Here is a 16,967-nt window from a genome sequence, read left to right as displayed (position 1 = left end):
AGGTGGAAGTCCTGCACATGGGAAGAGGCAAGCTGTGGCTTCCCTTCTCACGCCTGCCATCTGAGGCACCAGCACCTACCCGCCTGCTTTGGGGTCCATGTGGGGAGCCTCCTGCTCGCTGGATTCCCGCCGCTCTGCCCTCCGGTCTCGTCTTTCCTTTTTGCGCTCGGCTGGCTCGTGCCAGGCTGCATCCTGCTCGGTGGACTCGTGCCGTTCCAGTTGGCGTCGGGGCTCCTGGCGCTCCCGGTGCCTATCTGACCGGCTTACCTTGGCCTCTCCCTGTTCTAGAAAGGACCCTGGAGCTCGGCTCAAGGTGCCCACTCTGAGAGCTTCCTCCACAGCTGCGATGGCCTCTCCTGCTTTCTCCTGGGCTTTGGCTTCCCCTGCAGCCCCCAGGCTCTCTTGCAGGTGGTCAATCTTGGGCTGCAGCCGCTCCGGTTTCAGCTCCTGCCGGACGTAGGCCATCTTGGCCTCAGTGGGCTCTGACTCCAGTCCGTTGAGCAGTGCGTGGGCCTTCTCGAAGAGCGGCTGGCACAGGAGGGAGGCACTCTTGTTGCTCAGCTCAGCAGGGTCTGGGAAGATCTTTCGGCCCAAAAGAGGAGTGGGGGGCTGCTTGCTCTGCTCGGCCTTCAGTTTCTCAATCTAAGGGGCAACGAAGACAAAAGAAAGGCCAGTAAGTGTCTTGTGCACTCACCACACTGAGCCCACCTCCCAGGGCGAGGGGCCTTAGTCTGGGCTCCTACGGTGGTGAGACGTCTCAGGGAGCTGAAGCGCTCCTCCCAAGCGGCAGCGGCTTTCCGGAAGGCTTCATGGCGCCGGATGAGCTGTTCCACCTCATCCACGCTGTTGCCAAGCTCCCGGCTCCTCAGCAGGGGCTCCTGGGCGGTCAGCCAGGCATCTGCCACAACGGCCACCTGGGCAAACTGGTGCACCTCCAGCACTGCCAAGGAGGGAGGAACAGTCCTCAACAAAGGCTCTCTGGACATGCCCAACCTCAGGAAGTCCAGAGGCAGGGCAGCAGAGCAATGCCCAACCCAGGATCCAGCAGGGGCCAGCCTGCTGAGCTCACTCTATCTCTCTCTCCCTCCCTCCCTTCCTCTCCCCTCCCTCTCTCTCTCTCTAGCTGGGCAAGCATCACTCCAGAGGCGGCCACCGAGCATGAGGACGCCTACTGCTGCCCTCCAAGCTGCTGCTCCTCTGGTGGTCCCACAGCCCGACTCTCTCCTTGGCCTTTACCGCTGGGAAGAGGGGCGGGACAAGAGGACTCACTTTGCTGCAGCCACTCCCAATGCTGATCCCACTTGTCCACCATCTCCTTCTTCTTGGTCATCAGCTTCTCCAGGTGGAGCTTGATCTGCATTGCAAGCAAGAGAATCCTGGCTGGGAGGGGGAGAGGGGCGCAAATTTGAACCTTCCAGGATCCCCGCCACCATCTTGGAAAGCTTTGCCTTTGCTCAGTGCCTTAAGCCGGGCACTCGCCATAGGCCCCTCTGCCCCCAGACCCAGGGGTAGTTCGGCTCTCTCTGGTGTTAGGCCAGGCAAAGGCTGGAAACCCAAAGACTGGCGAGCAAACAGAGCTGCCCTCCTCCCTGGCCCGCTTGCTGCCCTCGGAAGGGCTGTACTGTGCTGTCCGTAACAGTCCTGGAGGCACCTCCTCTCACACGTGCTTCCCGCTGAAATCATCAGAGCAAAGGCAGTTTGCTCATGCGCAGAGGAATCCCTCTTTGGCTCCTGGCTCCGGCCAGGGGAGCTGCATCAGCAACGGTTCTCGCTCCCCCCCACTTCTCGCTTTGTGGGAGGCTCTGGAAGGAGAAGGCCACACAACATCTTCCCCCCTCCCACCTGACACAGAATGGGCTTGGATCCCCCCACACAACCTCAGCAAGTCCAGGGTAGCTGATCCGCCCCCCCCGCCTGTTGTTTCCTCCCTGCAGTTTCCTTGTGCAGATTAAGACCTACATTCAGCGATGGACTTGAGGAAAACCTCTGACAAACCTCAGCAACCAAGTGAGCCCCTATATGCTAAATCCCCCAAGCACTCCAGGTGCCACATCTGGGGTGTCGCCTGTCCCCCACACACAGTGGGCCCACCCGTCTGCTGGCCCTGCGATGGGCCCTGAGACTCACCTCCTCGGAGGCCGGGCTTCTGTTCAGCACTAGCGTCTTGCCCAGATCGACGCAGGCGGAAATGGACTTGCTGCGAGCCTCAATTTCTCCCTTCAGGCCTTGATGGTCGTTCATCAGCACCTCTACGGTGGACGCGTCCCTGCGCACAGAGATGGCGTGGGGAGAGCGGAAGGGCCATGAGGAGCCGGCGCCACTCCCTCTGAGGGCAGGCCGGGGCTACTCTCCCTGCCCTTGGCAGTACCTGGGCTTCTCGCCAGCACCAATCTGGCAGAGGAGGATATCCATCCAGGAAATGTGGTCTCGCACTAAGTTCAGGAAACGGATCTTATCGGCCGTGGTGGTGACCTGCAGCCGGCAATCTTCACACGAGCTCAGCAACTCTTTCCAGGAACGCATCACCTCCTGCTCCTTGGTGGCGATGGCGTCAGCATTCTCACCCGCATACACCGTCTGCAGTTGGGCTGCCACCTCCTGCAGCTGCCGTACCTGCCATCCATCCGTCCCCGCCCCCAGAACAGGAAGATATGATCCTACCTGGGAGCTTGCTTGTTCCCGGGGTGAGTGTTCCCTGAGCTCTGTGCCCTCCCCACTCACCTGGGCCACCAGCACCTGGATGTCATGCTCAAAGGACTTGAGCATCCTTTGCAGAGTCCCAGCCGAGGTCTTGCATTCCCGGGCTGCAATTGCGGGCAGGCGCTGCTTCTTCTCCTCAATTTGGGAGAGGACATCCTTGCAGTCGTTGAAGAACTTGTGCAGCTCATGGGAGGCAGCCAGCATCTGTGCCCTGGTCTCCATCAGCTCCAGCAAGTCTGCCCAGGCCTCGTTCACCCCATCCTTCCACTCGGCAATAGTGGCAGCATCCATGTGCCCATACTCAATCAACTCATCCACCATCTGGTTGATGGCCAAGATCCGCTCATTGCCAATAGTGCCAGTCTCGCTGGCAAACTCGGTGAACTTCTCCTGCAGCAACTGTGCAAAACAAAGAGAGAGCTATGCAGATTGTACTGGTGTGTCCTACGCAACAGCAGCCAAAACCCTCCTTGCTTTCTTCATTCTGGACATGCCGTTTTTGCCATTTTCTTTTCCTTGCCTTTCTCTGCCCCTCTTTGGCTCTGGAACCAGCACAAGGCTTGAGAGGATTTCCTAGGCAAGGGCAAAGCACGTTGCGGCCTCACCGAGCAGCTCACAAGAAGCCAGCTTTTGGTGGGCCTGCTATCCCCCATGCAGGGTCCCCCTCCCACTTCCGGGCCCTTGGCTCTTTGCCCTTTCTCACAGTCACGTGTTCATAGTCCTGCCCCAGCTCAGGTGAGCCAGCCACCACCTCCTTCTCAGCAATCCAGTGCTCCATCTCGTCCACCTCACGGTGCAGTTGGTAAAGCCAATACTGTTGCTCCAGGCTAGCCTTACGCTCCTCCACCAGGTCCTTCAGGGACACGTAGAGCCGGTCCACCTGGGACTGCCTCCTGCTGACCTGCTCGCTGGCAAGGACACAAGCTGGTCAGTGTGGCTGGTAAGGGGGATAGGCAAGGGGCGGGAAGGTCAGGGCCCCACCTGTCTGCATGGCCCAGCTCTAGCAGGGACCGGCATTGACGCGACAGCTGGGCGATGGTCTCTGCATAGTTCTCCACTGTCTGTTCGGTCATCAGGTGCTTCTTCAACAGCTGCAGCGTGCTCTGCTCATCCTAGAAAAAAGGTTCCAGGGATGAGAGCGTGGGAAGGCCCCTCACTTAATCCCTATTTGCCCTGGTGGTCCCTCCCACAAGTGGGTGGCCTCAGACCCACAGCTGGAGAAGGCTGCTTTCCCCAAGTGCCTCTCTTTCGGCCAGCCAGAAGGACCAGGCCTGCGCAGGATCCCCAGAGCAGTCTGAAGAGAGGGGCGGCTTTGACTGTTCAAGGGCTCCTGGGAAAAGCCTGGGAAAGGGAGCTGCTCCCCAGCCAGCAGACCCCCTCCACTGGCTGGTTAACCACTTCCCTTGCGCAGGGCAGAGGGGAGGCTCACCTTGCCCTTCTCGTCGTTCATCATGAAGAGTTCCTGTTCGCTCAGCCAGGCTTCTACCTCCCCCACATCGAAGAAGTACTGCTCCACTTGGTAGGTGGCGTCCAGCAGCTGCTGCCGCTGCTCCGTCTCCTCTTGCAGGGTGCCCCAAAGCTCAGAGAGTTTCTCCCAGAGCAGCCGCACTGTGTCTACCTCGGGGCTCTGGATGGAGGCGATGCCGCCAGCTCGCACCAGCACCTCATCTACTCGAGGTTTGTGCACCTGGATCTCACGGTGCAGGTTCTGGTGTCAGAGACAGAGAGTTGGGGGTAGCTGATTTTTAGCCTCCAGCCAGAATGGAGCTTGGCTGCCAGGTCCAGCCCCAGGGATGGGGAGGCAGGGTGAAGGACCATCCTTTGCAACTACCAACTGACTCTCCATTTAGGCTGTGGGAGAAGGGGCTCTGGGCTGGGACTCAGAGGCTCAGCTCTGCCAGCGCAGCTTTCTGAAGCAATGCCACCATCCGGGCTGGCTTCAGAGCCAAGCGGTCTCTTGGCCAAGACCCCTCTTTGGGCAGGTCTGCCCGCAAAGTTTGGGACCAGCGCCCTCGTCTCCTTCTCACCTGGTTCTTCTTGATCAGCTGCTGAACGCTTTGCAGGTTGCTCCCCCGGTCTTTCAGCATCGCCAGTGGTAGGTGGTCCTGCACCCAGACCTAGAGGGAAAGCAAGGGCAAAAACAGGGCCAGGCTGCTGAAAGCAATATGACCCATGGGGCCAGTTGATACTAAGGGCTCTAGTGTGGAGACAGTGCAGCTTACTCTACGCATCAGTTCTCTTGACTGTCATTTGGCTGGGGAGCTTCATGCTGCTTTTTCTGGCTGGGGGGGGGGCAGAAAAAACCCAGCATTTTATGGATTTCTGTAACTGGAGAGAAGAGTCCTGCATGGCCCGGTGCCCCAGATGGCTGACTCCAAACCCCCATCAGCCTTCCTGAAGCCAATCTGGCTGCCACCTCTACCCAGCACCTACCAGCTCGTCCTCCAGATCGTGGCTGATTTGGTGCAGCTCTTTGGAGGCCAGCAGGATCCTTCGGCGTTCACGGAGGGGCTCAATGAGGCGCACGATCCGTGCCCCCACCACATTCTGCCTGTCATCCACCATCTCCTGACCAGCCGTCTCCAGCGGCAGAGCAGCAACCTGGGCCTGCAGCTCCCCCACCTCCTTGGACCACTCCTCCACCTGCGTCTCCAGGGTCTGCGAAAGAGAGGGCTGACATTGGCTGGCAGCCATGAACACGCTCCGGCTTCTGCCAGTGTGAATCTGGGTAAGGCGCTCTGCTGCAACCCCAGGCCTTCCTCTGGGAAAAAGTTGGCTGCTGGAAGAGTGCCCTCTACCACCACCCCATCATCGTTCTGCTTGATGGGTGAAATTCACTGAAGATGGAACTGACATCTTTGCTGAAGGCTCCGTCTTGGCTCCGTCTTGGCTCCGAGAGCTGAAAGCTTGGTCACCCAGTCATTTGTCCAGTCAGCTGTGTCTACGCCCTGACTGGGAGGAGCCTGGGGGCAGCTCCAGCTCAGCTGCCTCTCTCCAACCAACCTGCCCCTGTTTGGGAATAAAGCTTGGAACACCTGATGCCGCAGAAGGGAGGCTGGAGGGAGACCGCGCGCCCAAGAAGAGGGAGGAAACTGAAAGGGGGCAGTGGAGAGGAAGCGGCTGTCCTGTCTCAACATCTGCCTGGCTGTTTAACTACCATAATAATGATTCTCGCATAGACCATCTCTGCTCTAAAAGAACCAAATAAACTTCAAGATAGAAGCAGAAATGAGAGCAACCATCTCAAGAGAAGATTATGGGGCACCAAGCTAATCTCCAGCAGGTGGGAAGTGGGGAGCAGCTATGTGGGGCTGGGGCAGGGGCACTTTCCTCCAGCCTTCACGGCCCAACCAGCTGCTTATCCTCCCCTTCCATTCCACGTGTTTGAGGCGATCAGATGTGCCTCTCCAAGAGCAGCTTCTCTGGGGTTTCTCCTCCAAAGGAACTGACCCAGGAAGACCCACAGAGCAGAGGGGAGGGGGGCGAGGCAGAGGGGCAGCTCTTCCCGGCTTGAAGGGCTATGCTCCCTCCAGATGCAGCAACTTACCTCTCGGACTGCAGGAAGCACAACTCCGTAATAGGTCTGATTTGGACCGGCTGCTCCAGCAGAAGTGCCCAGGAGCCCAGATGGGGCAGTTCTCAGCCTTACCCCCCATTCTGTAGCTCCTTCGGTGGTCCACAAAGATTGCCCCTCCCCACCAACACACCAGCAACAGAAGCCAGAGCTTGCCTGAAGAGTCAACTCTGGTGAAGGCCTGGCTAAGCCCAAGGGCTTCCTCTGATCGCCCCCTCTGGGCCCCAGTTTAACATAACATAACATAACAACAGAGTTGGAAGGGACCTTGGAGGCCTTCTAGTCCAACCCCCTGCCCAGGCAGGAAACCCTACACCATCTCAGTCAGATGGTTATCCAACATTTTCTTACAAATTTCCAGTGTTGGAGCATTCACAACTTCTGCAGGCAAGTCGTTCCACTTATTAATTGTTCTAACTTTACACGGGCAGCTTCTTGCCATGGTGGAGCCCAACAACTGGCCATGGCCTACTTTGCCCAACTGGCATTCCACTGGTCTCCAAACTCCACAGAACTGCTCAGTGACCCTTTTCCCAAGGTGGGCTCCAGGTGGCAAGGAAGCCAAAGACTTTCCCATTAACAGGAATCCAAGGGCAATGTGAAAAACTCCGATAGACAAAGCATGGGAAAGGAGGGCAGCAGCAACTGAGAACCCAGAACAGTTGCAGAGAGGTGGTGTGTGCCAGAAATGCCACCAGCTCTTCCCATAAAGAGCTAGGCCAGATGCCCTATAACCAAGGGGTGACTCACCCCGCCCCAAAAGGACTGGCCACAAATCAGAGGGGAGGCAACCTACCAGTGTCTAGAGGGGTCTGTGGTTCTGAGCTTGGTGGTTTTTCTACAGACGTTTCATTACCCAACTAGGTAACATCATCAGTGCTAGTGTAGCATTAACATCAGACTAGCACTGATGATGGTACCAAGTTGGGTAATGAAATGCTTGCAAGAAAACAACCAAGCTCAGAGAGTACCAAGAATTCCTCATTTCAACCCAGAGCTACAATAGTCTGTTACTACTGTAAACAGGCCAGCCAAGCAGGCATCCCTTTGCACCCCAGCATTTCCACAGGCTCTCCTCGTCTCCTGGCTGTTGAATTCCTTTCCTGGGGCTCACAGACTTTCGAGGGGAGGGGTGGGCAAGGCTGGCTCACTGCTGTCCAGGGTTACTCCAGGCAACCCTCATCCCCCCAGTACCAACCAGAGCTGATTGGAGAGTGCAGGAGGTAATCAAGGAGGCTTCCGGTTTCAGCACCTGCTGACTTTTTTTTTCATTTGCAGTGTGTTGCCCTTTCTTTCAGTGCTGTCCTGGGAAGCCAAAAGAGGTCCGGGCATTTCAGCATCTCAGGAAAGCATCTGAGCCAGGCCATAGCCCTGAATGTTCTGCCCTGGAGAAGTCCAAACTGGCAAAGCCTTCCCACAACTGGAGCCGCAAAGCCAGATGCCCTTTGGAAACCCACCCTCAAAGCACCCAAATCTCTTCTCCTCAAAGACCCTTTGCTGACTCCCTGCAACCCACCTGCAGCTTCTTGAGGTTGCTGTTTACACTGGCCAGGTCTGACCCAGCGTCCACCATCTGCAGCTGGCTCTCCATGTGCAGAAGCTGCTTGTCCAGCTCCACGTAGCTCTGCACTATCCGGTCGGCCTGGGTGGCTTCCAGGAGCTGCTGGGCCTTCACCTGGGTGGCTGACTCCAACTCTGCCCAGCACTGCCGGATCTCACCCAGCTTCTTCCTCACCGTTTCTGCTAACTCAGGCTTCTCCTGAATCAGCCGCTGCCCCTCCTGGTGATGAGGGAAAGGAAGTAGAAGAGCTGGCACAGTGCCTCACGCATTCTGCCAATGGCCCTGGATGCTGGGTCCAATGCCTCTTGCTCTGGAGGGCCCCAGGGTGAAGGAATATTTCCCGGTGTGCCCTTGAGAAGCTGAGCCAAGGCTTCCTGGGCCTCTGGGCACAACTTGGGAATCTGGATTCCTCATCAGCCCCTTCCTGAAAACATTCCTTGAGTTTCTGCGGGATTGTGGGGAAGCCAGGAAAGTAACAGGAGGAATGTCAGAAATGCACACCCAGAAAATAAGAGAGGAATTTGTTAGTAACTCATTTCCTAAATGGTCGCTTATTACCACTCTAAGAAATTCTCCTACTTGCTTTGTTTGCACCCTGCACGCGAGTGGCCTTGCAACTTTACCAGCTGGTCTGACCCTCTGACTCGCCAACACCAGCGGCAGGTTGTCACTAGGCATGTTGGCCACCACCGCCACCACACATTGTGGCTCAACAACCTGAGCTGCTTTTGCCACCAGTCGAGGGAGACCCATGCACTCCCGTCCTGGGGGCTTCGTCTAAACACAGGTTCCCCAGAATTGCTGACTGCAGCGCTGTTTGCCCTGGAAAACCCCATTCTCCCCTCTTTCGTTGGCTCCGGGATTTGAAAGGGCCCGAGGATGGCTCTGCAGACCTAGCTGTGCTTTCAGCCAGCACTCCCTTTGTCTCTCACCTTGAGATGGGGAAGGAAGGCAGTCCGTCTAGCAGGGAGCCGCTCATCCTGCCCCCTTCCCAGGAGTTGCCGTCATTGGATGCACAAGAGCAGTAGAGAGAAACGCTGCCTTGGCTTATGTCAGACGGGAGGGGGCAGCAGCAGGGAGGGCAGGAGCTCCCACTGCAGCTGTGTACAAGCCATCTTCCCTGACCCTGACTCTGACCCTTGCAGGAGAGGTCTTGCAGGAGGTGTCTTGGGAAGCTTGCAGGAGAGGTCTTGGGAAGGAGAGGACTTGGGAAGCTGCATTAAACTACCTGGATAGCTTCATCAGCCCAATGCCTCCCTGGGCACCGCCTGCAAGTCTCCAGCAAAGCTCCTGGGCAAGCGGCATCCTGCCCAGGCCACAGGGTCAAGACATCAGACGTGCACTTTTGGGGCTCTTGGCAACACTTACAAGCCCAGATCTTGGGGAGTTTCAGGAGGGCTGCTAGCTTGCTCTATTTTCTTGGAAATAAACCCCCATCTTTCTCTGCTGAGGGAAGCTTCTCATGTGGCGCACACACGATCCACCCCCAGTTGTCAAGGGAGCTTCTGGGTGGGAGCCACTAGAAAATGCTGCCAGTCCCCAACCCCCAAGGGCAAACGGTTGTGCATAATACCCCAGCCCCCTCCTGCCTGCCAGACCTTTATGATAGGCTAGCCTGATTTATGCAGGAGGCAGGCAGGCCAGTTTAACCCACACGCTTCTCTGTCGATGTTTACCCCAAGCCTGCCCCCTGAAATCTCCTGTGGAATCTCACAGGAATCTCCTGTGAAAATATGGACCTCCCTCCACTCACTCAGCCTGGGGTTTCCTGTTCCACTAGGCTTGCTGAGATCTCCCACAGAAGAAAAAGGAGGTATTGGGATGCTGCCTGGGAACCCTTCTGGATGGGACAAATTTTTGGCACCCAAAGCAAGTGGTCTGCCATGCGGAGGGTTTCCTGCTGCCCTGAGATCCCTGCAGCCTCAGTCACTTTGTGGCAGGGCCCACTGGGATCACCTCTTCAGAGGAATGCAGACTGAAGGAAAGAAGGGATGCCGGGCCTGTGGCAAGAGATATCTGGTGCCCAATCTCTCAGAAGAGACCTGTATCTCCAGCTATACCATGCGGTGCCAATGGGGCAGGAGCTGCCCTCTAATTGCTGCCATCTGCTCTGCATTCATGGCACATCAAACAGCAGCTCCAATCTAATCCGGACATTCTCAGGGCTGGTGCCAAGAAATCCCCCTTCCTCTTTCTCATTCCCCATCTCCAAGGGATCCACCCTCACCTGAGAAACAGCATCTTTTCAAGCACATGTCACTCAACTCTCCACCTACCAGCAGGTGCAAATGAGCCCCTCCTTGGCAAGTCAGGGATATACCGGATATTCAGCCGCCGCGCCCCACCTCCCAGCCCAAGTCAGGCGGCCTGGTCCCAGAATCACGTCCCTCCAGGCCAGATTCGAAGGGGGGGGAGCTTGCATCCCCCCCCCCCGGGGCTCCCGGGCCAAGGCAGAGCAAAAACCCTCGGAAAGCGCCGGGCATCTGGCCAGCTTCCCCCGAACACCCTCCAAGACGCAATGCGCGGGAGTGGGGGGGGCTCCCTACCTGAGCCGAGCAACACGCTGCCCGAAGCTCGCCCTTCGTCATCAGCTAGTCGGCCGGCCGGGGACAAGAGGGTCTTTCCTCCCCCGCCAGGCGAGCCCGCAGCCTCGCTCCTCCCGCACCCACCTTTTCGATCTTATGCAGCCACTCCTTATTCTGCGCCAGCTCGGCCATGAAGGCGCGGTGCCGGAGCCATCGCTTGGGAGCCGGCGACGGCTGCTTCCCTGACGGCGCGTCCTTGTCACGAGGCGCCTCGCTGGCCATCAGCGCCTCTTTCTCCGCCACCCAGCCATCCAGCTGCGAGAGAGACAGGCGGGGAGACGCGCTCAGCCCGGCTCCGAAGAGCCACCCACCCCCGCTCGGCCCGGGCTCCCTTCGCCCCCTCCTACCTGCGCAGGAGGCGCCTCCGCCCGGCGGCTGCAGCCGAGTCCAGGCCCTACCGCGTCACGGACCCCAGTGCCCCGATCCCGGCCGGCGCGCTACAGCTGTAGAGCTGGCAGCCGCAGAGTCGCCCTCCCTTCCGCCCGCCGGCTCATCCCCAGTTCGAGGGAGGGGGGGGCGCTCGTTTTCGGATAACAGTTTTGGCGGGTGGGGGGTGGAGAGGGGCTCATTTCTCCCAGCCTCCAGCCAGCCCACTCCGAGGTCGGGGAAAACTCGGGGGTGGGGGGAGGTCGTGTGCCGCGAAGCGACCCCCACCCCACTTGGAGCGTCTCCCCACGGCCTCGGGAAGGGGCAGCGAAGGCCGGAGGGGCTTCAAGCCGGGCAGCCGCCGCAGAGGAGGGCGGATGGAGGCCTCCGGAATGCGGGCGTGCCCGGGCGACCTTCTTCTTCTTCGCCCGCCCCCAAGAATAACCCCCGGCGGAGTCCTCGCTTGGAGGGCCGTGGGAAATGGAAAAGTCCGGGTCACTGCATGCCTTACAACCGGGAGGGGGGGGCTTCAGGCATCCCCCATAGCCGGCCCCTCCCAACGGCAACCGTAGCTCAACCAGGCCGAATTAGCATCTTGAAGGAACAGCCGTGGATCGCGAGGCCTTGGGAAGGCTGGGAGCTGTGCGGCAGCGGCGGGGGGTATGGATAGACCGCCCCGCGAATGCAATGTCCACCGGGCCCGCGGAGGAAAGGCGGAGGTAGAACTACATTCCTTTCGCTAGCAAATGAGAGGGGAAAGCTCTGAGTAACTCTGCTCCTTGGATCCTTCTGCTTTACTCCTTCCTCCTTACTCCCCCCATAGGCCAGCTCATCCTGTTAGTTGAACTGCGGGCATAGATTAAGGCTGCATGCTCGAATATTCACTTATGAACCCCCCCCAACAATCAACACTACCCTCCCCTTTTGCAAAGTGGGGGAGGTCCTTCACTGCCAGATTTCTCTGGCCAAAGCAGAACAGGCTCCCTGGCATCCTTTCTGGGGCCCTCCAAAGGACTGGCTGCATTTGGGGGGAGTGTAACTGGGGCAGAAGTCTTCCCACATCTGCCACCTTCCAGCCCCTGGTTTCTTCTAGCCTCTCGGGCATACACCCCCACCCCACCCCTGGAGTTCCGGGGTTCCATACCTCATGGCAGCTTTGCAGGAAGCGCTGCAGCTCCAGGTGGTCAGTGAGGCGCAGCATCCAGAGGTTGGCCAGCTGGACATTTTGTCCGCTCCTGCAAGGAGAGCAAACTGGTCAACCTAGTTAGCTTCCTCCCCAGGAGGATTCTGCCTGGCACATGGATCCCTGCCCCCTTTTAGCCCTTCCTGGTATCCGACCCAGCCAGGCCCCCTTTCTGCTCAGTGATATGGAGGCAGAGCTGGGCTTCAGAGCCCCTCACATCCAGGGAAGGTCTCTGTGCTCCCAGAAGCCCCTTTTCTATTAACCTCCCAACAGCCAAACCAGAGCTGGACTTGAATTAGTAGTCAAAGTGACTCCCCCTCACTTCACAAACCTACAAAAATGCTACCCGAGAGAATGCGGTGTCTGCATTCCTCTTTAAGAACCCAAATCACTATAAGCAAAAAGACCATAATATTGATTGGACAAATAGATGATGACAGTGGTAATAATAACACCCGGCCCCTTAATAACACCTTCTCTGGCCCTCCTGCTTTGGGCTAAAAAAAATAAGTACAGTTGAGCTGCTGTTTCTATCTGGAGCAGGAAACTAGATTTGGGATCTGACACCAATTAAGAAGTCAAAAGAAACTAGCACTTGGCCCTTTGCAAAGAGATGCTTCTAAGGGGGAGGGGGAGAAGCAGCCCTTCCCAGCATGTTCCTTCAGACCCCAGCCCTTTTGCTGCAGCCCTCCTTCATCTTAGTGGATCTAGCACCTTGCTTGGACCCAAGCCCTGGGAGCTGTGGGGAATGCAGCCAGACAGTCATCTGAGGGAGATTGAGAGCCAATCTCTGGCCTGCAGATGGGGGGAGGGGGAGGTGCCTTCCCCAACCAGCAGCATCCAAGCAGTTGCAAATGACCACAGTTCCATCACAGTTCCTCAAGGCACCCGGTGGGAGAAGGCATGGGGAGGAACTAGTGTTTATTTCCCTAGGGCTTGAGTGTGGAGCCTTTTCCCTTTGGTCAATTCCCTTCTCAGGCCTAGGAGCTACGGAGGTGGGGGTGGGGGGAGGGCATCCTGCAGCTTTTCTCCCCATCGCAAAGCCTACATGACTGGGCTGGCCAAGGGTTCACCTGCTCCTAGTTAGCAAGGCCGAGCTTAGGCTATCGGGAGAGTGGCAGAGAAAGGCATGAAGCCACCCTGGGATTCTGACCCAGGGAGGGACTTCCCAGTACTCTGTTTAGCCCCTCCAGGCAGGCAAGAGTTGAAACAGAAGACCTGGCTAGGTCCTGTGGGTTTTTCACTGGTGGGGGGGCTTCTGCTGACCACCTGCTTACTTTGCCCGGAGAGTCTCCATTTTGTCCTTCACCCGCTCACTATAGGGGTTGCCTTGCCGAATCAGGCTCTCGCCCGCCTTGAGAGCCACAGTGGTCTTTTGCATCTGAAGTTCCATGGTGCTCATGAACTCTTTCTGCTTCTTGATTGCCTTCTCCACCCCTTCCACTGTTGTGGGCAGCTCTGTGTGGGCCAGCGTGGCTTCCTGCAACAATGCCAAAGAGGGGGCTGAGACCGCAGCCGTCAAAATCCTCCTGCTCCCTTCAGCTGGTTGAGCTGCTCCTATGTAGACTCTCTGCAAAAACTGTGGAAGCCGGGCCAGGGGGCCAGGAGACTTCCAATTGCATCATCCACAAGGCTGGGCCCCCTCCCCACCTTAACACATTGGTTGAAGGCTTTGCAAACATCAGGATGCTGTGCACAAGATAAACCTGCATGAAAACAAAACCAGAAGCAGCATGACACAGATAAGGCTAGCATGCAGCGAAGTTTTAAACGCAGGTGGTCGTGCCCTGGATGAAGCTACAAGGCAGCCAGGTAGAAAATGCACAACTCTCTGCCTTTTGGTCTAGGTGGGAAAGTGATCAGGGCAAGCCGATGAAAAGGCTGATATGGTCAAGGCTGCAGATAATAAAAGGGCAAAATATTATATCAGAATTTATTTAATATTGAAATGGGAGGAAAACATTGTGCAAACAAATCAAGTTTTCTGCATTCAGAGTTAACCCAGCAAGCCCATCACCCCAAAAAGGGTCTGTGACACAACTGGTTGAAAACCCAAATCTGAATGACCCTCTGCCCAGACTCCAAGATACAATGGAAATTGGATTTTATGGTTAAAGGCAAGAAGCGGGGGCGGGGGCACGGAGGGCAAGTGTGAAAGGCAACTCTGCATGGGCTACTGCTCTTTCTTTGCCCCCCATCCCACCCCTGTTCGGATCGGGGCCCAGCCTCAGGGATGGTGGGCCTGCAGTTGTACCAACTCCTTGCAACCCTCTGATATGGACATGGTCCTTCTGCTCTGCAATGGCATGAAAGCCAGAAGAAAACCCTGCTCCTCCCCACCAGCATGTCCCCAGGCAGAAACCGCAATATCTTCCTTAAGGAAGACAACTGTGATCTCCACCCAGTGCTTGGCTCACTTCTTTGCAAAAGCTTTCTTCTTTTTAAAAAAGGATATAGGAGAGAACTGTCCAGAATGTTTTCAAGCACCAAATGCCCAACCAACACTATTATTCTTTTGGCATACAAAGGCTTAAAATGCATCTAGAAATCTGCCATAATTTACCTGAGAAGACAACGACCCTGACAATGTAAGGCCACCCCACCCTTGAAGATAGAACCAGTAATATAAGCAGGCAGAAATCCTATGCTCTATCATAAGAGCTTACACTTGTCAGAAGTCAAATTTATGAAGGAAAAACTGATTTTCCCCTCATCCCCTTGTTAGAAAACTAAAAGAACTGGCTCAGCTCCATCTTCCTTGTTGAGAACTAACTAAGGGGGCTTAGCGTATGTTAAAGGTGGGCATTCTGTGAAAGTCCAGCCACAGACTTGGTTGTGCCTGCTGGTGAGAATTCCATACACACACACACAGAGAGAGAGCTGCCAGCCCCCAGACCTGCAGAGAAGAGGAATTCCAACAAGGCAAGGCCCCGCATGACCCACACACACCCTGCCTCGCTGCCTTTTAAAATCCTGGATTGCACACCAGAATCTAAGGTCTGGTGAGGTGCAGGAAGACTTTCTTGCCTTTTAATAAAATCTGTTGGTCAGAAAAGAAGCTACCCCATTTCTGCTATGATTAGCCAGTGTTAGCCCTTTGCAAACTGCCCATCTGGCAGTGTAGAACTCAAATTATTGTACAAACCCAGCAACACTCAACCTGTTGCACACCTTCAGTGCAGCGGTGAAATCCCCGCCACTTCTATTTGGCTCATCAAACCAGCAGCACTGGTGGTGGAAGGTTCTGCCCACCTGCCAAGACGTCATTACATCCCATTTTTTAAATCATCTGCACATGTGCAGAAGGTTCTGGGCATACACAGAAAAGGCGTAGAGCGCGTGCACTCCCGCGTAGGAGCACACCCAAACCAGTAGTGAAGGTAAGTAGATTTCACCACTGCTTCAGTGGGTATGAGTGAAACTACCTCAGAGATCCCATGTCCTGCCAAGCCAGAGTGTCTTCCGCTCTGCCCCTAACCTCAAATTGACTAAGGTTGGCTTGGCAACTTTGACCCCCTTAGCCCCAAGCAGGCAGCCTCTCTGCATCTGGGGAGAAGCCCCACATTCTCAGCCGCTGGCCAAACTCTTCAGAGGCCACCAAAGCCTGGGGAAAGCTGGAATAACCCATCTTTTGTGGAGCAGACAGTCAAGGGATGGTGCAGACCTGGACAAGTCCCATGGGTACCACGGGGCCGAATGGGCTGGCCAAGCACCTCAGGGCAGCTTCCCTCCAGAGCAGGCCCCTTCTGAGCTCCCCAGGGCTGAGGAGCAGGGAAGTGGGTGGCCTCCTCCGAAGCCAGAGGAGGAGTGACTGGGAGGCAGGAGGCCCTCCCAGTTCTGCCTCCTCAGTTTCCACCACAGCTCAGGGGCAGCGCTGTGCCACATCTGTCCCGCTGCAGAGGAGAGCGATGCCAGGCCGCATTGAAGATTACCTGATTGTACAGACAAACTTCGGCCTGCTTGGCATCACGCAGGAAGAGGAAGAAGATGTGTGCCTGCACCAGGACCTCCCGGCGGTGCTCCCAGCTCTCCAGCAGCTTGTTCCAGCCCACCTCCAGCTTCTGCAGCCACTGCTGGAGGGACAGGTAGGGCAGCTCAGCTTCCTCCAGTGCCAGCACATCATTGACAGCCTGGATCTTAGCATAATCCTCCTCGTAGCAGCTGATCTCTTCCTTGAGCAGAGCATGGTGGTGCAGTAGCTGCTCGGCCTCCGAGAGGTCCCCTGGCAGCTCCTCCCCAGGTGAAGCCACGGCTGCCTGGGTCTTCACCAGCCAGGTCAGGAAGCTGTCCAGGTCCTGGATGAACTGCTGCAGCCTGCAAGGAGAGGCCAGGGCACTGAGAGGCCAAGATTGGCCTCCCTGGCTTTCTCCAATTCCACCACTCCTGTTGGCCACCTGTGGCGAGCCCCATGCCCTGATCCCTCAGCCACTGGCCCCGCTGACCTGCTGGCCACGGTCAGCGAGTCCTCGCAGCCCTGCAGTGTCTTCTTCAAAGCCTCCCACTCCTCGCTGATCTCCTCGAACTGCATGAGGACCTCCATGGCCTGGGCAGGGTGGGTGGTGGCCAAGGACTCCCCCTCCTGCTGCAGCTCAACCAGCCGGGGCTCCAGGAGTACCAGGGCTGCTTCGATGGTGGAGAGGCGGCGCTGGAGCGAGAGGACACTGCCCAGGTCGCCACTGTTGTACTGGGTGGACTCAATGGCCTTGCGCTTCTCCTGGATCTGAGACTTGATCTCGCTGCACTCCAGCAGGTAGTTCTGGATATTCAGGATAGAGCCAAGGTGGTTCTTCTTCTCCTCCACCAGCTCCACCACTCGGTTCCACCTAGTCACCCCACGGGACCAGAAAAAGGGTGACAAGCATGGGAAAGATCATGATGAGGGTATGGGAAGAAGAGACACGCTTGGCCCCCTCTGTCCAGCACCTGGGTAGGCCAGCAGGGTCTGGGCCTTGGGAGTAAGGCTGTGTTCAGCTGTGACCGAGCACCAGAGTCCCTGTT

At 57.0% G+C, this 16,967-nt stretch overlaps 1 protein-coding gene across 9 annotated transcripts in view; it reads right to left on the bottom strand.

Moving 5' to 3' along the window:
* SPTBN4 (spectrin beta, non-erythrocytic 4) overlaps positions 1-16,967 on the bottom strand; it is a 33,425-nt gene that overhangs the window by 5,119 nt on the left and 11,339 nt on the right. For 6 of the 9 annotated variants that reach the window (XR_009156565.1, XM_058195339.1, XM_058195336.1 and 3 more), the window contains 17 exons: positions 16,412-16,792; positions 15,902-16,283; positions 13,247-13,449; positions 11,931-12,021; positions 10,505-10,675; positions 7,791-8,054; positions 5,134-5,358; positions 4,728-4,817; positions 4,130-4,408; positions 3,682-3,812; positions 3,404-3,608; positions 2,722-3,099; positions 2,369-2,613; positions 2,128-2,266; positions 1,270-1,354; positions 744-940; positions 80-642 (listed from right to left, as the gene is read on the bottom strand). Coding sequence is in view for 8 of the 9 variants with exons in the window: in XM_058195339.1 (XP_058051322.1) it covers positions 80-642; positions 744-940; positions 1,270-1,354; positions 2,128-2,266; positions 2,369-2,613; positions 2,722-3,099; positions 3,404-3,608; positions 3,682-3,812; positions 4,130-4,408; positions 4,728-4,817; positions 5,134-5,358; positions 7,791-8,054; positions 10,505-10,675; positions 11,931-12,021; positions 13,247-13,449; positions 15,902-16,283; positions 16,412-16,792 (4,029 nt within the window). In the remaining variant the exon portion in view is untranslated. The other 3 variants (XM_058195340.1, XM_058195342.1, XM_058195343.1) reach the window with 3 other exon arrangements.

Source organism: Ahaetulla prasina, chromosome 10 (genome assembly GCF_028640845.1).
Source record: "Ahaetulla prasina isolate Xishuangbanna chromosome 10, ASM2864084v1, whole genome shotgun sequence".
In the NCBI taxonomy this organism is placed as follows: Eukaryota; Metazoa; Chordata; class Lepidosauria; order Squamata; family Colubridae; genus Ahaetulla; species Ahaetulla prasina.
The sequence above is the reverse complement of the archived record's forward strand: the minus strand, read 5'-3'. Positions and strand labels throughout refer to the sequence as shown.